The 25,526-nt window shown below is 35.0% G+C and overlaps 1 protein-coding gene across 1 annotated transcript; it reads left to right on the top strand.

The window, feature by feature from the left end:
* LOC129748327 (transmembrane protein 62-like) lies at window positions 1–3,360 on the top strand. The gene is made up of 4 exons (XM_055742891.1): window positions 1–657; window positions 912–2,136; window positions 2,200–2,503; window positions 2,566–3,360. The coding sequence occupies exons 1-4, from the start codon at window positions 445–447 to the stop codon at window positions 2,840–2,842; spliced, it is 2,019 nt and encodes a 672-aa protein (XP_055598866.1). The 5' UTR covers window positions 1–444; the 3' UTR covers window positions 2,843–3,360.
* The last annotated feature ends 22,166 nt before the right edge of the window (window positions 3,361–25,526 follow it).

Genomic DNA, 25,526 nt, shown 5'->3' with positions numbered 1-25,526 from the left:
ATTGCCATCCAACGCTTTGACAGACAAAATTGTTACGCCCGCCCGCCGCGATAATTGCGTTTTTCTTTGTCCAATTCTTTATCATTAATATCAATTGATAAGGAATTTTTCACCGGTAAAAAGTTCTTTCTAATGTTTGTGAAAAGACGTCTTTGTGCGCGAAAAGCATTGCTATCCGCTAACATTTTCGGCGACTTTATTACCCGCTAAACAAACGCTATATTCATTATGTAAGTGTAGCGTATTTCGGTTCAAGTGTAGAGTATTTGAACATAAAATTTTCCACGACGACGAACTTTGTTGACATACTATACTCGGAGGAAAGGGAATAAGTGCATCGAATTATTAGTTGTTCACAATCAGGAACAAAGAACAGTTATTAACTGGAGTGGTGCGCACTTTAATAGAAACAACGATCCGGGCCCGGATTGGCGAAGTGTGAAGATGAGATTTACGACCGCAGCGATTGCACTGATAGCATTTATTGTTATCTTCTCGATTTTTGTGGCCAACGTTGCAAATCTGGTGGGCATAGACACCAAACTGGCCAGGCGGCTCGATGATGCGTTTAGTAAGGGTCAACAGCAGCAAATGCGGAATAACGGTGAACGGCTTAAGCTCGACGATAAACCAAACCAGTTGATGTGGTTTCTGCAGGTTCGTATGACTAGCGGTTGTTATTAATTTTCTCGAGTTGATGGGTTGTCTAGATGCATTCATAAGCACAGATTGAATATGAAACCTGAATCATATTATTAAGGAAAAAATAATTTTCTATATTGCCAAGAATTTTAACTCCCAGAATGTAAAATTTCTAAACCAGAGATATTAATAGATTTTAATAAGTGCATATTCTTATCATCATGCGACAATCAAAATTATCATAAACATCCAACTATTGTTTCATCTAGATTTCTGACATCCACATCAGCTTGTATCTGGACCCATCGCGTGTTCCACACCTGATTGAGTTCTGCAACCGCACGGTGGACATCATCCGTCCCTCAGTCGTTTTGGCTTCCGGGGATTTGACCGATGCAAAGACGGCGAACTTCCTCGGTTCGCAGCAGCACGAACAAGAATGGCGATGGTACCGGGATGTCCTTCGCGATACAAACGTGCTTAACAAAACGACCTGGTTGGATATCCGAGGAAACCACGATAATTTCAACGTACCGGCTCTGCAAGCCAAGCAAGATCTTTTTACGAATTATTCGGTACAGGGTCGTGTAAACCCCCGATCCTACATGCACCAGGTCGTTAAGGACGGTGTTCGGTATAGCTTCATAGGGGTAGATGCTTGCCTAGATCCCGGACCGAAAAGGCCGTTCAACTTCGTCGGAATGTTGTCGAAAACTGAAACGCAACATATCATCAATCTGGCAGAGAAATCCAGAACCATGGACACCAACTACACGATCTGGTTCGGTCACTACCCTACTTCTTGCATTCTGACTCCGGGTTTGGGCACCAGCGGAATAAGAAAACTGATAAGCAAATATCAGGAAGGATACGCCTATTTATGTGGACATTTTCACAAGCTAGGGGGAGCGGTTCCTCAAATGTACACCCTACAAAACGAAGGCTTTCTTGAGCTGGAACTTGGAGACTGGATGAAAAATCGAATGTACCGTTTGGCTGCATTCGATCATGGCCAATTTTCATTCGTGGACCTTCAACACAACCAGTGGCCAGTTGTTTTGATAACCAATCCAAAGAATGCACTCTTCAACATTCCTGGAAAAGAAAATTTAAGACTTCCACAGGAGTCCAGTCACATTCGATTGTTAGCCTTTTCGCCGGCAAAAATTTCCGAGTGTCAGGTGAAAGTCAATCAGGAGGAATGGGTCGATTGCAAACAGACCGGCAGGGAATTATTTGTGGTTCCCTGGAATCCTAGCAGGTATTCGATGGGAATTCATCGAATCTCGGTGTTTGTTCGCGATGAGGATGGTCGTTATCGAGTTATCGAGCAGGACTTTACTTTGGACGGATCAAGAAAGAAGTTCAGCACCCTGGCTCGACTTGTGCTCATGTACGACACAAACAAAATCTTCCAAATTTTCTTCAGCATCGCTTTGATTTCCTGTTTGGTACCACTGTGTATATTCCGGATTTGGCACACAATGGTTCAACGTGAGTATTATTATACAGCTGATAAAAAAAAAATATGAACTTTAACACTGCTTTTCGTTTCAGACGGTGCCGTCAACAGACCACGCTTTCGGAGTTACTGCTTTCGTAGATGGATTCGAAAATTCTGGATTCTTTCTACCGTCGATCGACTGGTGTTCCCCCTCATCGGATACTGCCTATACTTGACCTGTGGTCCTTGGTCTTTTGGGGAGGTTATAGACGGGCATATAGGGATCGTTTTCGTGTGGGGCATCTTCGTAAATGGCGCTTTCCTACCCGGAACCCTTACGTATTTTTACGGTTTCTTCCAGCTGATGTTTTGCCAGTTTCCGCTAATCATAATCTACGCTAATAACGTTGTCAAAAGGTTAGATATACAACCGATTCTACAAAAAAGATGTTTCAAACTGACATTTTCAAATCTTTCAGGTTCTACCGATCGCCGAGCGGTGAAAAGAAGCTAAACTGCGCGGCAGCATCTTGGGCAAATCTTCCATTTATCCTAATAATGGCAGTCGAGCTGATACTGGCGCTCATCTTCTGGAACGCGTACGGTACGCTGGCATTCATAATAACCCCGTTGCGGACCTGGTCGATAGTACTAAACATTGTGCTGTGGTATCAGTCAAAAAATGTACCTGAAAAGTGTCTTCGATCGGCCGGGACCGTTTGGGGAGCTCCTTCGTCGCCTTCTGATCCCAAATAAACACCTAGTTCAGCTAATGCCGTGCGGCTTCTGTTGTTCCCATTGAACGAACAATGATTCCAGTTTGGCTTAGGCTAACGCAAAGTTGGACCCTAGGAATTGAGTGTTTTTGCCATTTCCCGTGCACTTGTATTAATTTTAGATGAAACGAAAACGAGGTTTAAAAAACGGATATTTATTTTTTATGTTACGTCTCGACTGAAGATAGTTTATTTTAAAACATTCTAAGCAAAGCTTTATTTTAACTATAGATATTTTTTTATCGATAAGCTTGTGAACATTAATAACTGTGAATTTGATAAGCAAAATTGGCACGCTACCGTCTGATAAAAACCCTATACAATCAACCACCGAACACAGTCACTAAAGGCTGTACCAAGAATACTAGTGCAATATGAATGGATAAATGATTTCGTTTCGAGTGATACACATTAATTATTAGTAGTCTAATTAAAAGTATTTGTAACCAGTAAATTCGTGTACTTGTATTCATGTATATCCAAATAAATACAAATTATGAAACCAACTGGTGTTTAACAATTCGTCACTCCTTGATCGAAAATTCTAGAACAAATAATCTTTGTGTTTTTAAGATTATGCCATTTCAGAATTTGATTTTTCGGGGGAAGATTACTGTTCTAGCTGTTGAAAGATGTTCGTGGTTCAATATCTTCGATAAATTTGAAAATGTTTTCACTTGAATATTGATTTTGTTTTGTTTCAGGTTAAATAAAACTTTAGCAAGTTTCTTTACATCTGCAAGTTGTTCCTCTCTGGAGCCACCATTTCACCAGCCATATCGATCCATCGTCAAAGAATTAGTTTTTGTTTTTCTGGGATTTTAACACTCTCTTGTTATTCATCCCCTTAGTTGTTAAAGAAATGCTCATTGATTTCCATGCGACATTCATATATGAGTGTTGTACGTGTATATCCAAATAATTATATATGTTTATAAGATGAAATCACTCGATGTTCAGCAGTTCATTATTCCTTGATTAAAAATAGAATAATTATTTATTGGGCATTTAAGATGATGCTTTTCCAAAAAACTGAAAACAAAATTTGTTTTCCTAGGGAAAATAAAGTTTATTATTTGGAAACAGAACTAGGAATTAATGTTTTTATCTTCTCTATATTGAATGTTGATTCAGACTCAAAATTTGGATTGAGAATTCAAATTCGAAATACAGATGTTAAGTGAATTTTACCGTTACAGCTGTTGAAATTTTTTTTGGTTCAATATCTTTGATAAAACAAATTTGGAAACAATCTCATGCGGAGGTTGAGGTCACGTTTTTCCCGTTTGTTTATAATGATGGTGAATTTTATCTAATTCGGAATTTCTGTATCGGTCGATGCATTTTTATATAGATTGAAATAGTGTTAAAGTAATGCAATTGGTGTTTTGATGTGCTGGACAGATCGTGTAAGAGGGAAATCATTCGTTATCGATAGAATATTGTGTGCAGATGGTTATGGTCGTCGTGATTTTCATGCTTAGCATCAAATAAGTGCAAATCCAATTGAGGGATATAAATGATGTGGAACCAAATTTTTGTAGGAAGAGTTCTGTGCGGAATTTTGTGCTTAAATTGAAAAGTGGATCTTCATTAAGGAAAAAAATAGAAACCGTGAACGCCTTTTTTTTCGACTTGATTTCTCGTGTCTGCTTTTGTTTTTATTTTCTTAGTTTTTGGCGAAGCCTAATAGTTACGTATTGGCAAATAACTGGCAGCTGACATTTTGTTTGTAAGGAAGAGGAACCATTTAGTGATATTGAAAATATTTATTTGAATGCAACCAGTATCAAGATGACCGGAATCAAGAAGAATTGGATGACAGCACCCCTCACTTTTGGTTTGTTGGAGTTTGGTGAGATCGTTTCTTTTTGAAAATTATTTTTACTATTCATTGTCATATTTGTATTGCACTTCTACTCATTCATCCTATTTGCCAAATAGGATTTCCCATAAAAAATTACCTTTCCCCACCTTTCTGAATTCAACACCCTGGGTCGTATGAGTTCTCTGCACCTGAAAAGTTAATTTTGTTGTATCAGATAATCCCCATTATGATTACATTGACTTGTCGCGGTGTGCATAAAGGTACCACACTTATTTTTAAAATCAACACTTGAAATGAGTGTTGCATCCAGACACTCATTTTGGCATCTTGTGTTGGTTTTAATTATGAGCTGTACCTTGTGTATCAGCCAATGCAAGATGTGTGTAGTCACCTAATGCTATGCTATGCTATGCTATGCTATGCTATGCTATGCTATGCTATGCTAATCTCATGCGGAGGTTGATTATAGCTGATTATAGCTTTGATTCAGGTAAAAAACTCACACAAGTTTCAGCTGTTACGAGATCTGCAATTTGCTTCTTTCTGGTTCGGCATGACTAATCCAACTAGGTTAAAAGTCTCTCGAGAAAAAGGAAAAGAAAACAGTTTCTCTCTGGAGCCACCATTTCACCATAAATGTCAAATTGAGCTTATTCAAAATACCTAAATGTTTGTTTCTCTACACATACCGTGTGTTTTCTGTTAGTTTCGGTTGTTTTGACAAAAATGATTTGTGATACTCATTGATTCCATGTATAATCTATATCTGAAGGCTGTAAAACAGCGCCTCAATGTATGCAATCTCCTCTAAATATGTTTCATAAAATCAAATAAAATGTTGCGACTTATAATAGGCATTGCCACATTTTTAATGCTCATAACCATGTCAAATGATATAAGACTAATTATATTATTGAAATATTTTCAAAAGTAAAATTGGCATTACAACACAGTCCAGACAAGTTTCGCTTAAAAAGTTATCAAGATGAAGTGTTATAAAACTCCACAGCAGAGGTTCGATATTCCTTCATTTATAAAATTAAAAGTCTGGTCGAGTTTGTAGGAATCAAATACGTTTTCTCTGGAGCCACTTTTTAGGTTTGGATGGATTGAAATACGATTTTTAGTTGTGATTAACTTACACAAATTTTGTTATGAATTTTAGAAACCTGTATCAAATCAAATGTCAGAAAATATTATCCACGATCAGCTGTCAGAATTAAATTAAAATTGTGTGTTTTGTTCTGCATGATAGTACAAGGAAATACAATTTACATTTTAAATTATTTTAGGGCGCTGAATCCAAACACGCAATAAGTTTCGATTCGGTCAGCTTTAGTTTTTGAGACTCAAGGCTTAACTTTTGAAAATGGGCAAAAACTAATTTGTACTTTTTTAGCAATGCTGTAGAAAAATACAAAGTTATTGAAAATAAAGGTTTTCAACCATTGATAAAGTTTCTCGAATACCGTGAATTATTTTGACTCCTGAAAAAAGGTTAGAGAAGTCAAAACTTTTGTTAATTTTTCTCAGATCTTTTAGATGCGAAAATTTTTACCAGATATTAGAGGAATAGACTAAGATTATTAAGTTATCTTTTGAAAGATAAGCCAAAAGGTTTCGCACTCTTCTTGTAAAATAAATTGAAAACATTGATATCTACAACTCAGAATTCTGACAGACATATAGTTATAATTTGTTCATTGACTTTCTTTAAAAAAGGAATTTCAACAAAAATAAAGGTGATGAATACAATATCACAAAAGATTCGAATTTAAGGCGAAATCAGAAAAAAATTTCAATATTATTATTTTTACGATGTACTGTCAAATAAAAAACCGAAATATGCAATCAATCAGCAGATTTGATATACTTTTGAATCGTTTCGTTTTCTACTATTTTTTAACATAAATTTATACCATAAGTTTGAATAAGAAATGTTTATTTTCAACACAAAACTTTAAAAAAAAATGTCTGAGGCGGTTGTAATCCATTTCCCGTAAACGATAGCTCAGAATCTTAATCACCAGATATAATAATGTCTCAGATGATTTTCTCCAGACGGATTTTTCCAGAAAGTTTTCCGCCCAATAAACTAGGTATTCCCATAAAATTCTTCACCAGGAGAGAAGTCAGTTACAAAAATACTTGTTGAACTCAATGATTTAACTCAATGATTTAAAATCTAGGTTTTGAGCAGTTCTGGGAAATGTTCCATTTTGAGGAAACATTTTTTTTGAAATAGTTTGTTCAAAGGAAAAAAATCTGGTATGAAATTTTGCATTCTGGGGAAATTTTGTTCTGGGGATTCGTTCTTTCTTGATTTTGGATATTGGCCATTCTTGAGAAAAATAATTCTTGTCAATTTTTTTCTTAAATAAAGGCGAATGCGAAATTATTGCGACACATCAAAAGGGCATAACTTATTTACCATTGGATAGAAATCAACCGAATTTTGCACACTTTCTTATTCATGTGTATTGTTTACATGCTGTCAAGCTAGAAGTAGTGTTTTTTTTGATTAAACGAAAATGGAGGTGAACCAACGCGAGTCGAGAAACCTGCACCGGCAGTTGGGAAAAACTTTGAACATTCACCATTCAACCGTCTCCAGAGTTTTGAAGCGGTTCCAGTAGCGGTAGACGTTGACCACGGCAAAGAAGCTGGAAGAAAACCGGGACAAGAAAACAAAAAGACGGAAAGGTATAAAGTGGATGATTAAAGCAAATCCCAACGTCTCAAGCCGTGATTTGGCTAAAAAGATCGGCAGGTCGCAAGCTACGCCCAGAATGCAAAGAAGAAAGCTGGACTACATACACATAAGGTACAGAACTGCCCAAACCACGATGAGCGGCAACAATCGACGTCTAAAACTCAGGCATGGAAGATCTACGAGGAGATGCTGACAAAATATGGCTGCTGTGTGATGGACGACGAAACCTATATAAAAGCCGACTCTAAGCAAATTCCGAGGTATGAGTTTTTCAATGGCAAGAGCCAGTTCGATGTGGACGAAAAATTTAAGAAGAAGAAAAGTTCGCCTCCAAAGATCTCGCTTGGCAGGTCATTTGCTCTTGCGCACTGAGCAGTGAGCCTTTCTTGACAAAGGGCACAGTAAATAGGGAGATCTACAAATCTGAGTGGCTCGAGAAGCGCCTTTTGCCGTTCTTGCAGCAGCACGACGAAGCTCTGGTGACTTTCCAAATTTTAAAAAATCAGTCAATATGAAGCAACGTAATATCTGGTGAAAAATCGATCATTTTGAAAAAGCCAAAAGAGGGGTCCACATTTTTTTCTTTTGATTTATTGGTGCTCTGAAATCTCTTGTGTTTTAATAACGCATTAACTTGAATTTAGAAATCTTTAAAAGGTTTTCAAAACTTCAACTCTAACTATTAAAATTTAAAATTTTAATATTCAATATCTGTTTGGTAGTGTGTACTTGAATCTTTTTAATTGGATATATATATTTTTTTTAATTTTTAATAAAGGTTAGTTTGAAGTTTCATAATTCATATGAGACCCTCAGAGCCAAAGGGGTATAAGTGACAAAATGGTCGATTTTGAGTTAATAATGCCAAACGATTTTTCATATTTCAAACAATATTTGGTGATTTTTTTGTATTTTTAGAATATTTTTTACATACTTTTACATTTGAAAGAATAATACAAATTCTCGAAAAATATATGGAAAATGGTCAAACACATCAATTTAAAAGCGTATTTTCTCGAAATAAGCTTTTATGCACTTATACCCCTTTGGCTCCAAGGGCCTCATATTCGAATGATGTAAAATCGAGCGAGAGATAAATTCGTGCAAGAGAATTTTTACTGTGATTCAAAAGCTCAATTGTTATTTTGCAATCTAATTATGAATTCCTGTGTTTATTTTGGACGAATGTTTCAATCATCTCCAAAACCAGTCAAAAATTTATAAAGTTATCAATTTTTATAAATCTACTACAGGTATTCCGGCATCCGTGTATATACCTGGCTAGTTGGCAGATGGTTGATCATTCAAACATATATGCATTTGATTTAATTTTGAAATACACTTGGCATCTTACCTTGTTACGCAACACTACCAACCTTACCTTAAAACCATACAATATTTTCTTCTCCTTCAGGCTACTTTATTTGAATACTCCAAACAAAAAGTAGCCATCAGCCGAAATTGAGTGATCTGACCTTTACCACTACGCTTTTAATATGCCACCCTCTGCCTATTTCCCTCGTTTGGAAATTTTCCTTTTTCTATTTTTCATTCGAACCTTTAAAATTTTTCTACCCATTTCCCACTTCATGCACATTTTTTCACCACTCTTCGCCCAAACGTAACTCCTTTCTCTATGAAATCCAAGCAGGCTCTCTTTTCTTTTTATTTTCTAACTTTCCTCTCAAATGAATCCCCCTCAATTTCTCAGATTTTATAACTAACTGCTCTCTTCCACCCACTTCTTTTCCAGCCCTCACTTGAAGTAATTTTTCACTACGGAAGAAAACCTCGATTCAAGTCGATTGCCATTCTTCTTCTTTTTTCTTCAGCCACCACTTTCTGCACTTAAATACCCCGTAGCATGCCTTTTTAGACACTTCTCTCTTGGCTTATTCCCTTCCTCTTGCTCTTCTGCACTGGTTATTCTTAACAAACATTTTCCTCCCACAGTTTAAAAAAAATCACAATCGGCTGCTTGACCAAAATTTTTATTTCGGATCAACTTTCCAGATTTTCATTTTTGAAATCACTCCCCGACTCCATCACAGAAGGTTTCAATAATCACACGATTTGAATTTCAGATCCGCCTTAGCTTTTTATTCTTGAAGTAAAGTTTTATTATAATATTTTGTCCCGATACCATCGGTTTTTAAGATATTTTGAACTACAAAGAAAAATCCTAATTCTAAATTTCTTAGAATGACCCAGATCTGTAAATCCATTAAACATGATTGTAATTTCTGAAAATTGAAGGAAATTGCCAATCTTATGATTCCGTACATATGTATAAAGTTTGAGTATTTTTATTGTTTTCTTTTATCCGACCGAATAAAAAAGTGGCTGCATGGTAAAGGCAATCAATGTATGACTTCAGAAAAAAAATTCAATTATTTCAGTGTTACAACAATATTCACTACCCTATTTGACTTTTTCAAATTTGTCATTTCTTCAAAATTCATAACATAATGAAGATTTAAGAATCTCGGATTTTGAAACAATTACAAAACTTATCACAATTTGCTCATGTAAATTAAGGCATATGAGGGATATAAATGACAATTAAAAAAATGCCCCTGAATTTCATTACCTAGCTCAAATGTTAAGTAGATAAATGGTTAGCAAATTCGAAGTCAACACTCTAAGTAATTCAACAGAAGTTGATTGGTATAACTCGGTCCAGGGAATTGCAAGTTTCAGCTGCTTGAGTTTGGTAGACCGACTTTTTTTCAATCTTGAGCCTTTAAGTGACAAACAAACTTTTTCGTTGATTAAACACCTCCACGGAGTGTAAAATTTTTGAAAATTCAAAAGCACATCTACTAGGGAAAGTTCAAAGTTTTTATAGAAATTCGAGCACTTATGGGTATCTTGTAACGATTTTTGACCACTTGGGGGGGGGGGGGGGGGGATGATCACCCCGATCACCCCCCCCATAGGACCGCGAATGCGCCCGGTGGAGCAGTACTGGGCAATAATGAAGCGGGAACTACAGAAAAAAAGAAGACGGTCAAAGACGAGAAGGACATGTTAAGGAAATGGAAAAAAATGAGAAGCTGGTACCGGATGACACTGTAAAGACTTTGATGGAGGGCATCAAGCGAAAATGCGTTCAATTTTACACTCAAGGCTCCATCGATAAACTTTTCTTTTGATTTTTGAAGTAAATATATGTATAAAACTACCCTAAAATTTTTGTTTGATTCTTAACATTATAATAAAATTGGCATGATATTTTCGGTGTCACAATAATTTCAAGTTCGCCCTTTATACACCGTGGGCAGAAATGATCCCGAATGCTTTTCTGTAACTGGGTTTGGACTCTCAGGAGCCATTTTTTAAGAACTCGTGAAGGTCTTCAATCAAATCGGAATAGCTTCAACAGCAATTAACTTAATTCAATAAAAACTTAATTCAATAAAAACCATAGCAATAAGGTCGTTTAAATGAATACTAAGAAATATTATCTACTATTTTTACTACAAAAGTAGACCTTCTGAACCTAAGTGGCTCCAGAGAAAACCATTTCAAGGAAAAAGGTTGTCTATGACTAGCAAGCAAAACTAAAATGGTAACACTTTGTGGTCTTAAAATTAAAATTGACTATTGTTTCCAATTTCTGTGAAGAATGAACATATTTTTAAATTCGTCATGAACATTTGAGACAATGAATTGTTCATCCATGTGAATAATAAGCGTAGATAACATAACTCATTTGAACAAATGGTTGAATTTATAACTAGATTTGGAACTTTTGAAGCGTCTAAATGTCTGATATAATTTTATTCCAGTTACACACTTTTAATATGATTGAAGTGTTCTTCAGAGAAGATCACCAGAACCATCAACTGGTCATCATGAAACATTTTTCAACTTCAATGGCTTCAAAAAACTTAATGCCCACAGATATTCATACCGCTTGTACATCAACAGTTTTAAGGTTGTGATACAAAACATACCTATTCCAGCATATGAAAACGAGATTTAAAAGGTGGATCTTTGATTTGCATTTTTATGCATTTTAGCTCAGACTGGTAACTGAATCATACAAACATTTATTTAAAAAAATTGGTGATTGACCGAAGAATATTTTTACACCAACAGTGTTGGTATAGCATTATATAAAGTTTGTAGGTGATATCATTAAGCCAATCCGTCATATCTACTGGGTAAAGTTTTTCACGGCAACGAAAAACGTAAAAATTTGTGCATCTATTGCCCGATTTTTTAAATTTTCTATGAGAATCAAAAAATATCTAAGAACTATCTCACGCTGTGAGAAACTATCTCATCATCATTTTGTTATCATTAAATGATAATGTATTACATTATCTTATATATAAAAATGGAGGCGTTTTCTTTGTAACACCATCACGTATGAATGGTCGGTCATAATGAAGTGAAATTTGGTATCCGAGGGTTTTTCGGGCCAGAGATGGATTGTATAATAAGTTCGTGATTATTACTTTTTATAAAAGGGGGGCTCCTTTACAAAATCAACTAGAAACGGGACGAAACTCGAACAACTTGAAGACGATTTTCATGAAAACTGATTCACGAGCACGAAGAAGTTAAAGAACTGTAAACATTTTCCAACGATTTATTAAGTAACAAGTAAAATTAATAATGATGATTTATATGTATGAAATTAATGAAAACTTTATACGAGTTCAGATAAATATGTATGCCTATTCTCGTCCTTTTATGAAGATGGATTCAGTTAAGTCCCGGTGTTTCAAGTGTACAAAAGTTGTAGAATTTTGTACAATTTTTTAAATTTCTTCAGGAAACTAATGTTTTTTTTTTAAATATCGCTCAATAAGCAGCTCAGTAAGTACAATACAATATGGTAAAATCATTCCAACTTCAATTGAGGGAAAATAGAAAACCCGGAAAAACTACTACTTGTAGAAAGGGCACCGACAACAACGGCTTCCCGCATTTATATGTAAAAGATGTATATTAGGAATTCTGCTGTCATTCGGAAACTGAATGCAAATAAAGAATAAAAGGGTGATATCAGTGAAGCTTTGTCCGAAGTGTTTGGGTAAGCACTAGAGAGCTATAAGCTGCTCGAGAGAGTGTCGAGGGGTTGAAATGAAGAAAGCATACATTCTTTTTCTGTACGTTTTTTTTGCCAAAACTCTACTGTCCCAAGATGTGGAATATGCGAAAATCTTCCGAGGGGGGAATTTAGAGTGAGAAAGACGCAAAAACAAATAAATGCACTTATAAGTTTGTGTTTTAGGTTAACGTCTTTTAAAGAGTACCTACTTTTCACGAAAATAGAATAAAATTCCTTAAATTGATTATTTTCATATAGGTGTACCAACTAACCCGAGATTTCCAGAACGTTTACAGTTTTTTTTGTCTATCTCTCTTCGATGTGATAGGTTTCTCGTAAGGATTTCGCCGAAGCGGGATTTTATCCAATTTGAATGGAATGTGAGAAACTGCTGAACCGGATGTCCAGTGGCGACAAATCTTTTTCTTTTCTGATACCTACTTCCAATTTTATGAACTCTAGTGGTGGGAAAAAAAACTTCAAATATCACTTCTCGGTTACATCGAGTTTGTTTCTTTCATCTGTTTTGTTACATTTGGGTAATCCTCCCATAGTCTCATAGTTTTACCGACACATAATTCTATTTTAGTTTCAGCTGTTTTAAATTTTATAAACTTCAAATTGTTTTATAGAAATTTTGAATAACTGATCAGTATCTGTTCAAATCCTTGATTTTTTTTTTTGGTTCATTACCTAAAGTCTGCTTCATTTAATATTGGAACAAATTCTTTTGCTCATTGTGGCGCTCCTAGTGGACGGATTTGGAAACTTTTTTCACCCACGTATCAGGAAATTCATTACCTTTCACCATGTATTTATGTCATAACACCAAACGATAGCATTTTGTAAACAACCGCCATGGAAGCCGAACGGAGAGATCAAATTGTGCACAGTTTTCTTACGAGTACGAGTACGAGAATTTCTTCGAAACAGCAATGAATAATTTTTTTAATTTTTTTTATGAAAGAGTAAAGAAAATGCTACATTTGTATGAAAAACAAATTATGAATTCGTTAATAAATGACTGAACTACACGCAATTGTTTGTGTTCCAATATTAAATGAAGCAGACTTTACATCCGTCGAACTTGGTCAGCACTTGGTCGTACAGCTTTCGAGCACGGATTCTGGCCACATTGTTCTGCTTCAGCGTCCGATTTGGCTGATTGCTGGCTCGGAATGACCTTATTCCTTCCCGGAGACGAATTCGTCGCACCGTACTGTGAGCGGCCTGGAACTTATTGGCCAAATCGCGGTCTGAAAGATTGGGATTCCTCTTGACGGCCTTGATGACTTTCCCACGCAGTTTCCGGTCGACAGTTCCACTCCGACGCTTCGAATGCGGCTTCCGAGCCGTCGTCAATGTTTCCTTGTACTGCTTGATAACACGCCATACGGTATTTCTGGGCATTTTAAGCTGTTTAGCTAGCTTCGATGCCGACAACAATGGATTTTCAAGAAAACTGTGCACAATTTGATCTCTCCGTTCGGCTTCCATGGCGGTTGTTTACAAAATGCTATCGTTTGGTGTTATGACATAAATACATGGTGAAAGGTAATGAATTTCCCGACACGTGGGTGAAAAAAGTTTCCAAATCCGTCCACTAGGAGCGCCACAATGAGCTAAAGAATTTGTTCCAATATTAAATGAAGCAGACTTTATATGTATTGAAAATCTTAAATAAAATGTGAAATAACACCGAAAATTCAATCGAAAAATTTCTCAACACTCGGCATTCCAAGCATTTCCATAGAAATGTGGGTTATCAGAAAATCAGTTTTGAGACAAAATGATAAAACACATTCCACCGGGGAGCTGAAATGAAAAATTCATTCCATCTATCTGGAAAGTGTTTAATATTTCCGGTATCCGACATTCGGCTGTCCTTCTGTAGAGGAACAGAAAGCAGTACAACATATTCGTATCCTCTGCTCCGACCACCCAACAAACAGCAGCTTGAGTTGGGCGGGTTGACAGTTTCAGGATAGTGTGGAATTTGCAATAGTAGATAGTCGATTTTCTTCGTCTTGTTTCGCATCGCAATTCTGTGTTTTATGGTTTCCTATCAGCTGCATGGAGAACCGAATAACCGAAACCGAGCTTTACATTTATTTCTGGAGCACTCACTCCCCCCCAACTGTTTTTGCTTCCTGTGGGAATGTCGTGAACCGATTTTGGTAAGGAAGACAACCCTCTCCCACATAAGCAACCACAATGCAAATCCTTGCAATCTCGTTTGAGGTGGGTATTTTTGTTAAATTCAAAATCTGTGAAAATTTTGTGAAACCATGCGACAAAAGTATAGTGTAGAATTTTTAGGAAGTAACTATAAATCTTTTTTTGAATGAAGTAAATATCTGTTGATTTAGTTTGGATTTGAATCCAGTAAATAAATTTTATAGAAATTAAATCCAATGTTCTGATTACGTAGCTGGTACATTTTGTACCTTAAAATTATCAATTTTTGGAAAATGATGGAAATTTTTAAGGAAACATGAGAATAGAGGAAAGAAATAACATAAATAACATAACATAACAAATATAATGAATTTTTCGAAATAAAAATACAACGGCTTACTCAAGGCCGTGCGAACGGGGGGGGGGGGGGGGGGGGGGGTTTTAGGGGTTTAACCCCCCTCATGGAGATTTTTTCCAAGTAAAATTTTTGAAGTAGTAAAGAAAAATTGCTTGATCTTAACAGGTGTTGAATAAGTGTTAAAAAGAATGTCAAAAAACTTTCTCGCCTCCGGCGGCAATTTGTCTTAAAGCACCCTAGGCTTGAGACATTTTATTATACGACATTTCATACATATGGAACATATGTATGAAACTAATTTTTAATTGTAAGTTTCGATTTTCATTTTAATCTATGTACCTTTTGCAAACAAACTTGGCATTCATACCTCGTCTTAAGAATGGGTTTTTATTCCGAAGTGTAACCAAACAAATTCAGAATATGAAATCAACCATTTTAACTTCAAAATTGAATCTTCGAATACTTATTTTATACATCAACAAGTTGGAAGCTATGTATCACGATGGTCATCAGAATAAGCAAATTAAAATCTTATATGTACCTAGTATTATCTATTTTATTACTAAAAATATTCATTTACAAAAAAAACGGTGCTGATATAAAATATTCTTCAAGAAACCAGTTTCAGTCTCAATTATATTTTGTGTTTCTTATTCTTCTAAATGCTCAACATCACTTTCAAAAACGTTTTGATAAACTCAAGGCCAAAAAATTAACACCCTTCGAGGTGCAAAGAATTTAAAAGCTAATTTTGACTAATTTGGGTGTCCTAAAAATCATTTAAGAAATTTCTGAATTTTTTGACAAAACTTTAAAACAAAAACACAGCATCTAAAAATAAAGTTATAAATCCATTTTTAACATTCCTCAACACTTCAAATAATTTTGAGTTCTGTGGAAAAATTATAGAGGTTTTCAATTGGTGTACTTTTCCTCATTTTTAATGAAGTTTTAATCTAAATTGAATTTTAAGTATTTTTGAAGCAAAAATCTCATCGTTTTGTAAGTTTTAACTTATTTTTTTATAAATGAATTATTTTTTTTTTACTTTTTACTAACTGATTAATTATGTAAAAATACTTGTAATAACATCTTTCCAAATTCTAATAAACTGTAGAATTTAACTTTTTTAGATCATGCATCATCATCTTTGGCATATTATTCCTTAATTGAATTGAATGGGTATAACAACCAAATTCAGAATCAGAATATTTCTGTATCGGTCGATTTGTTACTTTATCAGTTATCAATGATTAATTTCTCTTAAAACTGATACATTTTAAAGCTGATAAACTTCATATCACCAAAACGCAAGGTGATAGATAAAATTTGACAAAAGATTCGAGTTCAGGAAGCGTAAATCTACCAAGTGAATCATTCAATCATAAGTATCAAAATGCTGTGCTTTTAAGTTATCAATTAAATTCGTTTTTTTAATATTTTTTTTTTAAATAATGAGACGAGTTAATTGAAAAAATCCTTTAAATATTTGAAAGCTTATCCTTTTCATCTTCATATTTTGTTTTGATCTTCAAACACATTTGACGCTTTTTTACAGTGAAACAATCTAAATTTTATGAAATATTTTTCATAAGTTTGTCTTTGTTTTTCAAATCTGAATTTTTGTGTTCTGAAAACATAATCCTCGCCTTTGAAACTAAAATTTTAATAAGAAAAACAGAGTTTCCACCTTCCGTCCATTTCTGGACCCAACCCAATATTCAAATTGATATATTAAAACTTAAAACTTTAAACTTGAGAACTCTAGATTGAAAATTTATAAATAATTATTTTATTTTCATTCTTTCAAATTATTTGTTTCAATCATGATTTTTAATGTATCTTATTTACCATTGATTTAATTCGAAGTAGCAACTGTAAGGGTAAATTTTAATGCGCAATGTTAACTAAATTTGTATTATTTTTGTGCGTTCTCAATATTTACAACAAAACTTGGACATAATTATTTTAATTTTTTTTTATCAGTTTTTTATTGATCATTTTCCAATCTGTAATTTTTCAGTAAATTTGAACATGTTGTTTTGTAAATATATTAAATTATTATAAAGTTTTTTGGCCTTTTATATTAATACCTGGAAAAGGGATTTATCTTTGGCTTTGATCTCTGGCAGTCTTGAATAAAATTTAATATTTTCTTCTTTTCATCAAATGAAATTCAATTTACAGCTATTGAATAATGTTTCCCAAATTAAAAATATTTTTTTCCTAATCAAAAATTGAAATTTCTTATCGTGATATTTTTTTCCAAATTCAAGATACTACAGTGGATTTTTTAATTAATCCTTCCATTGAAAATGAAGAAATAAAATGTTAAATTAGATGAACAATAAATATTAATCATTATAATTTTTAATCATGATTAATTTTTAACGTGATCTGACATTTATTTTAGAATTCAGGTTTTTCAAAAAAAAAATCTGGTGTTATATCTTATATTTTCTTTACCTATGGATTAATTTTTATATCCGAAGCTTTATTTGGAATTTTGATTGGCATTCTATTTCTGGTGTTTTGGAAATATTGGTGTTAGCGGGAATAGCATTGATTTGAAACATTCATTCTGATTCGTTTTGAAAATGTTGATTAATTTTATCAGTAAATTAACTATTTTTTGAGTTTGCGTGATAATTATAAGTAAGAAAATGGTTAAGAAATCAATTTTCTTATTTCTTGTGTATTTTGGTATTGTCATTATTTTTGGTTGAATCTGGATTTCGAACCCCCCCCCGCCCCCCCATGGACGGGTCCTTCGCACGGGCCTCACTGACAGGACTTGAACTCACAGTCTCCGTACCGGAGAATTATTGAGATAAATATGGTAGCATAGAAACTTGACTAATCAAATCCGAAGGCTCTGGCATAGCTTTTTAAGCGAAACGATTTGATTAAAGCTTGCTTTATTTAGAATAGGAAAAAAAAGAATTGCCTGTATTTCAGTTATTTATTATTAGATTCCAGATCTTTTTGAAATTATTTTTCACTGTTTCGAAGGAATTCTCGATTTTTTCCTGAAACACGAATCATAAGGCAGCACACACCTTCTTCGTCCATCGTCTTATTCCACGAGGTCTTCATCTGATTTATGTCTTTGACAACCTTTCCCTTTGCCTTGAGTCTGCACTTCATGATTGCCCAGTATTTCGCAATAATGCGGAACTGGGGGCAGTTGGTTGGGTTAAGATTTTTAGGAACAAACTGGACCCATTTCTCTGCATCCCATTCTTGAACGTTTTTGCTGTAATGACAGCTTGCCAAACCTGACCAAAGCATCACGGGATGGTCGTGGGATCGAATTACCGGCGAGATTCATTTTTGGAGACACACTTTTTTTGGTATAGTTCCGACGCCATTGTCTTATTTGAAACGAAAACTTTCGTTTTTTGCCTTATTTGCAAATGCCCTGCCGAATCATAAATTTTCGTGCAAATTTGTCGGCAAAAACAAATTTAAATTTGGTTGGAACATTCCCTCGAGCCGTTGCCAAGGAAAATTTTTGACCTGAGATTTGTCCGAAGTCAGCCTTGACATAGGTTTCATCATCCATCAAAGGACACCCGTCGAACTTGGTCGGTCAGCACCTGGTCGAATAGCTTCCGAGCACGGATTATGGCCACACTATTCTGTTTTATGGTCCGATTTGGGTGTTTGCTAGCTCGATACGACTCGATTCCTTCCCGTTGTCGAATTCTTCTTACATTACTATGGGCAATACCGGATTTTCTGGTCAAATCGCGGTCCAACAGATTGGATTTCCTCTTAACCGTCTTCAAAATCTTACCACTCAGTTTCCGGTCGACAGTTTTACTCCGACGATTGGCTTGAGGGTCATTTTTTCCTTATAGCGTTTGATAACGCGCCATACGGTATTTCTGGGCAATTTTAGCTGTTTAGCTAGCCTAGATGCAGACAACAATGGATTTTCCGAAAACTGTGAAGAATTTTTTTCCCTTTTTTCGGCTTCCATGTTGATTGTTTGCAATGTACAGTCGATTTGCGGAATGTGAAGCTGACAAAATTCCCGACACGTGGGTGCCAAGAACTTCCAAATCTGTCCACCAAGAGCGTCACAATATGAGCAAAAGTTTGTTCCAATTCTAAATGAGGCAAGCTTTATTTTTTTATCTGAAATCCACTTCAAATAAATAATTGTCAAAAAACTTCAATACAAGCCACCTTAACAATCTATTCATAAGGCAAAAATAACATATACGAAGTGCCTTTATATTTTGAATTAAAAATTTCAATGCTAAGTTTTTGTAAGCAGAAATCTCAGTCCACTTTCGTCAAGAATTGTAAACTTCTGTATCTGTAACTGTATTTTATTTCATTTCTTTTTACCTTGACAAGTTTGATACGTGCTCAGGACTCCCCTTTTCTTTGGTGGTTCTTCACTACTTGGTTCCTTTTGAAGTCGTCGTTGGTCGTTGCAGTGAATTGCGGTGTTCGTGAGAATGGTTGTTAGGGCGGTGCATTTGGAAGTTTCCCACTGTCTTACCGCGCAATCATGCATCATGGCGATCCACCGTTTCATCAACCGCCGGGGTTCAGCTTCCGAATACTTCTCGGATAACGGGACGAACTTGAGAGGTGCGAGTGAGGAGATAACCCAACGAATGCGAAAAATTGATGCTGTCTGTGCTGATGAATTTACGACTGCTTTCACGAGTTGGCACTTCATCTCACCTGGATCACCCTACATGGAAGGGACATGGGAGAGGATGGTGCGCTCGGTGAACCATGTCATGACCGCTTTAGACGACCAACGTCGATCGAACGACGAAATCTTCCTGACTACACTAGCCGAATCTGGGGACATGATCCGAAGTAACATTTGAAGTATTATAGCAGGCTTCTAGACCAATTTCAGGTTTCATAAGAGGCTTTATAAGTCTTACAAAATAATCGGTGTTACTTGAGATCAACAACCGTCCTTTTACTCTAGTATCCACGGATCCAGTGATGGGTGCACTTTGTCAAAATGTCTTCCTGCGAGGTTAGGATCCGAACGAACCGCATGAAGTCAATAAATCTACCAACGCTGTAGAAGCACTATGGGATGCCCAAAAGAGATCGCAGCAGCTGACCAACGAGTTATGGAAGTTGTTTATTGAGTATGTGCCGAAAGTCAGCCAAAGGTCCAAGTGGTTCTCTGAAACAAATTTTGTTAAATAAGAAAGGGGATCTTGTTTACGTGGTCGGAGGCAGGCGACGGAAGGCCTGGGTTCGAGAAATCGTAGAGGAGCCGAGTTTTTGGTGATGTTTTTCGACGTGGAACGGCAAATTCGGCTGTGCTAGAGATTGCTGACAGAGTCCAGACGGTGGGTCCAGAGAGTGGCGCTCATCATGCAACTTTTAAAACTGCAGGTAACGCTCAGCTGGTGGCTCCAGATAGTGGACCCGGACCAGGTTTTCGGGGGGACGTTGAATTTTTTTTTAACAATTTTACAAAACTGTTTCTATTTCAGCCGAATGTGATAGAAATCATCTAGTTTTGCATCACAGCATGCGAAAATAGAACACGTGTTGTAAATAAACTTGACGGCCGCAGATCATGAAAATGTTTTTATAATAATACATGGTGTAGTTTTCAAAATGTGCTACAAATGTCAAAATTCCTACCACTTTTTCAAACACAAGTGAACTTGCTCTAATTATACGAGTATTTATTAATTCTAATAGTACGAGAGTGACTAGTTGAGTTTGATTTATACCTCTAGCAGGTGAAACAGTGAGTACGAAATGCATCCACAGAAGATTTTGTTTGCTAGAATAAATTTAAAAACCAATAGGTCACGACCGAGGGAAATAACCTGTAAAACCAATTCAAGACGATTCAATCAGCAAGAGTACCGTATTGTTATTAACAATACGGTTCTCTTGCGAATTTATTACGATTACAGTAATCGTAAGCACTAATTTTATATTCTAAATTGGTTAGCCCAACAATTATCTATGTTCTTGAAACTAAGGTTCCGGACGAAAATTAGCAAGCGAAGAAAGTTATTCGCCGAATGTGAGAGCCTGAGTAAAAGAAAACTAAATGTAAGTTTTTAGGTAACAATTGTTTTTAAGTTCTACGTTTATACTACACTAACATTGCTGCTTTGTGGATTCTTTTTTCTATCTGAACACATACTGATTTTTACAGTTCCGCAATTTTCTTCATTACTAGAAATTTCTTATTGCTTTTTTCCGCATTAATCTCGATTCAGTTTCAATCTTGCTATAATAAGCAGTACATATTCGTTTTCATTTTGTTCTCTCAGAAAGCTCAACCAGTTTAAACTATATCTCAGAAGTAAACAGAGGTCGCTATTTGACATGTATACTTAATGTTGATAATCAGCAAATCTATATCGATGTTCCATAACCAATAGATGTTTCAATCAACTGCTGCTGTTTTGCATAAACTAAGCTTGCCAGATTGCCCGGTTTTATCCGGGTTTGGATATTTAATACAAAATTTAGGAAAAGTCCTGTTCGGCCCGGTTGCCCGGATTTCATTGAAATAAGCCCCGATTTTGCCCGGATATATTAACTTAATTCGCCTATTCAAACAAAAATAAACGAATTACGTTACAATTTTTTTCAATTTTTGCTTTCAAAACGAAAATTTGAGCAAGTTCCATAAAATCAATGATGAAATGTTTTTCGAAAGCCTAAAATACGTTTTAAAATCTGCTGATGAGTTTTGATAAAAAAAAATGTTTCAAGTTTTATTTCTCTATTTTTGTTGAGTGATTTCTGCATTTAGACCAAATTTGCCCGGATATTGCCCGGATGCGTGCTGAAAAAATGTTGGCAACCTTGGCATGAACCAAAAATATTCAATCTTCTGCAACAGTTTTTGAAAGGCAAAAGTGTTAGTGCAAAGTTTTATTTATAATCTGAATCAACTTACAACTTACAAAAGTCTTTTTCTTGTATTGAATAACTGGTAATAGCTAACTGTTAATAACTGTTGAATAACTTTGACTGTACTTACTCATTCAATTTCAATATTTTACTAGCTGACTCGGTGTGCTTTGCTACACCTTCTGAAAATAAATGAAACTTAAGGAAATAATTTAAATTTGTTTTTTTTTGCATCATTTCAAATCAAATTTGAACATAATTCAGAAGCAACTGCTTAAAATGAGAGCTTGAACTGGAATTTCGACTACAAAGATGATTTACCTAATCTAATTTTCCGAAACATGATTTTTAAATTAGTTTTCAAAGATCTGCAATGATTGCTCTGCTTCATAAGCTTCACATTGATTCTTTATTAATGCCGAAATTAATGTTTTACTGGTATGCATTCCTTACCCCTTTCCCCCTTTTAATGCGGGATGGGCTCGCGAACTACTATAGACACATTTTCAGTTTTTAAACAACGTCACATTTCGCTCATTTGTCTGGTAAGTTTTCGAGATTAAAGTAAGGGTAACAAATTATTCGTAGGCAAACAACGTCTCTCATATTATATGGTCTCTACTGCTTGATGGGTACTTGATTTATGCCATGCCGATTTATCCCTTTTTTCGTTATCAAAAACCCTATTATATCTTCTTTCTCCACTGCAAGGCAGAAGGGTCTGCATCGTTCATAGAAATGAATCACGTATTTCAATAGCTTCCAATGTTAAATTTGCTTAAATACTTCTTAATTAATTCTATTTGCTTAGTTACTTCTCCAATTGTACCAACAAAGTTGTATTGGAGCCCCCTCCCCAATTCCTGTGTACTCCCTGGAAGAAAAGTGGCGTGTCCAATACTCATAGAACAACATTTTCCATGTCATTTTTGGTTCCATTTGTTAGATAAGTTCTTGGTTTATGCAAAACAATTGTATGAGAACTTCCCCTTTCCTTAACTTACTCCCCATTTGAATGAGAGAGGAGTCTCAAATAACCCTATAACTTTTTCTCGTATCCAAATGCCCTCCCATGTCAGTCAGTCCTCAGAAGCTTCCAAATTTCACGTAAATCGGTTGAGTTTTCGAGTCCATTGGGAACAGACATACAGACAGAAATTCATTATATATTACCTAGATACATCAAAAGAAAGGTTATAAATAAATCACATCACAATTTAAAAAAAAAATTCTTAAGAAAATTTGCTCATGGATGTTATTAGGAACGAGCAATTAATTTTTGGTATCCAATGTTAGATGAGGGGTCGGCTGTATGTGGTTAAAAATAAAGGATGTCCCACATCAAATTGCAACACAGTAAAAACGCTGTGAAAATTTCCTGTTCAACCGATTCTTTCAGAACAATCAGATCAATTTTCGGCGTTTCTTCTTTAAAATTGACCTCTTTAAGAATGCCTGATTCAAAATAGATCAGTATATTCCAACGGGTCTTTGTTCCAGTGCTTTGGGAAAATTTATATACATTAATACGAAAGTGACTTTTTTGGCTTCATATAACTTCAGAGCGTCCTTTGAATATTGAAACGAATAAAAATAAGTCAAAATGGTGCAGAATACCACCCTACAACTTATTTTAGACTTTAAACTAACCAAATAATGCAAAATTCAGCTGCAGACTTCTTTAGAAACAATGGTTACAGTCAATTGAGTTTTTGATTAAAACAATCATCATTATCGGACTATTTTGTATTTATTTTGAAGTTTACGATGCTCCCAAACATGATAACAACAAAGTAGCTATTAACGCGATTCCAAAATAGTATTTTTGATGAAAGGACCGAGTTTTGCAGATGGATGCTATCATAATTATATTTACGTAAATTTTTATCACTACCTAATCAAATAAAACATAATCAAAAATGCAAAAAATAGAAAATAGTTTTGATCAAAATTTTGTATTTATAGCGCCGCTCTGTAGTTTCCGAAGCGAAATATAGAGATTCTGCCTAAAACTGTGCTCACTCGCTTGTAGGCCCTACCTACTGATAAAAAAAAAATCGGACCTCTAATCTTCTTCTGTTGATTCTCGGAATTTTAAGGATACTTTTAATCATAAGTTGTTTTCGAACGTCCCGTTGAAAGGATTTAGTATTTTTCAAAAGTTTAAGCATAATAAATTTGTCCCATTGCTCTTTGATTGGCTCTATTTTGTCCAATTTCAATTTCAGAAATAATAAAAAAATACGTTGTATGTAAATACTTTCAGCTTTTTTTGTGCAAAACTAACCAATGACTGAATTTCTACAGCGTTTGCAAAGTGATGCAATTTGAAGTAGGACACTTTTTATTACTTGTTCACTATTTTGTGATAGAGACGTTAACATTGTATCGGATTAATATGAAAATTTGTGCCAGGATATTTTTAGAAACAGGCAACTGGGTTTTTGTTATAAATTTGCAATGTTGTTGGGCTTATGCCTCAGAACAAATTCACATTTGGGAGTTTTATTAGATTATCTGTTGATTTCTGATTTTCAATTTGATGTTAAGGCTCAGGCTCAGTTAAAGGGGTCGTCCATATATATTGTTAAACTATTTTGAAAATGTTTTAAGAATTTGCATTGTATACGGACTACCGATGATACATTTCATATCATGTTTCAAGGGCCAAAAATATGTAATCGATTAAAAAGAAATCTTGCTCACAAATGCTTTATGAGACGGTCAATTTAAAACTTGATATCAGATGTTAGGTCGGGTCATGAAAATGTCGTTCATTCTAAACGTTCGCTGTTTCTGCAATGTTGTCATAATTATGCATCGGATTAACATAAAATGAGCACATGTGAGTTGAGTGAGGGACGGGAAATTGATTTTCGGTATCGTATCTTGAATAAAGTATAGGAATAGGGGGTCTTTAAATTAAATATTAAATAAACTGTTCAAGTTCTATGTTAATTTCGTAAAAGCAGAAGAGGCTTCCATGATTTTAAAACTGATTGCAATTCGTGTTAACTCTCTGGAGCCACTACTCGATTCGAAACGAGTTTTCAATTTAAAATTTTCGTTTCCTAATGATTGAGCTCTTGTTTGATATGTACGATAGTCATTTTTTATCACTGTCAATTTTTTTTTAAATTTTTTTCAGGGATTTTCATTCCTTAACCCTATCACTGTTAAAGGGTGTTGTTTACTGTAATACATAGGTTATCATGCATTCGTTTGGCACTAAAATTTGCCCATGTTGGTGTTTTAGACGACTCTCTTATTTTGAATTTTAAGATAAAAAAAAGATAATCGTTCGTCCATAAACACTGTAACATTTGAAGCAATACTGTCGTGAAAACAACGCACACACAAACGGTTGAAAGCAAAACGAAGTTCGTACGGGATCAGCTAGTTAGAAATACTCAGAAACAGGGGTAACTTGCAACAAATTCAGTTTTTATTGAAAAATCGTAGGAAAATTTATAATTTTCGAAATATTTGTGATGCCATAAAGGCCTTAATGCAAAGTACACAAATTGCAGTAATTTTCGGTTATGTTCAAAAAAAAATTATTCTGCCATTCTTATATGTCTCATTAGGCTGCATACATTAAGGGGTAAAAAACTACAACAACAAAATTCTGCAAGCTGGAATCATG

The sequence above is a fragment of the Uranotaenia lowii genome, chromosome 2 (genome assembly GCF_029784155.1).
Source record: "Uranotaenia lowii strain MFRU-FL chromosome 2, ASM2978415v1, whole genome shotgun sequence".
NCBI classification, from domain to species: domain Eukaryota; kingdom Metazoa; phylum Arthropoda; class Insecta; order Diptera; family Culicidae; genus Uranotaenia; species Uranotaenia lowii.
This window is presented reverse-complemented; position numbering and strand designations above follow the sequence as displayed.

Coding starts and splice junctions, on each gene's coding strand:
- LOC129748327 (XM_055742891.1), top strand. CDS start 445: ATGAGATTTACGACCGCAGCGATTGCACTGATAGCATTTATTGTTATC. Junction 658..911: donor AGTTGATGTGGTTTCTGCAG/GTTCGTATGACT, acceptor TGTTTCATCTAG/ATTTCTGACATCCACATCAG. Junction 2,137..2,199: donor TTGGCACACAATGGTTCAAC/GTGAGTATTATT, acceptor TTTTCGTTTCAG/ACGGTGCCGTCAACAGACCA.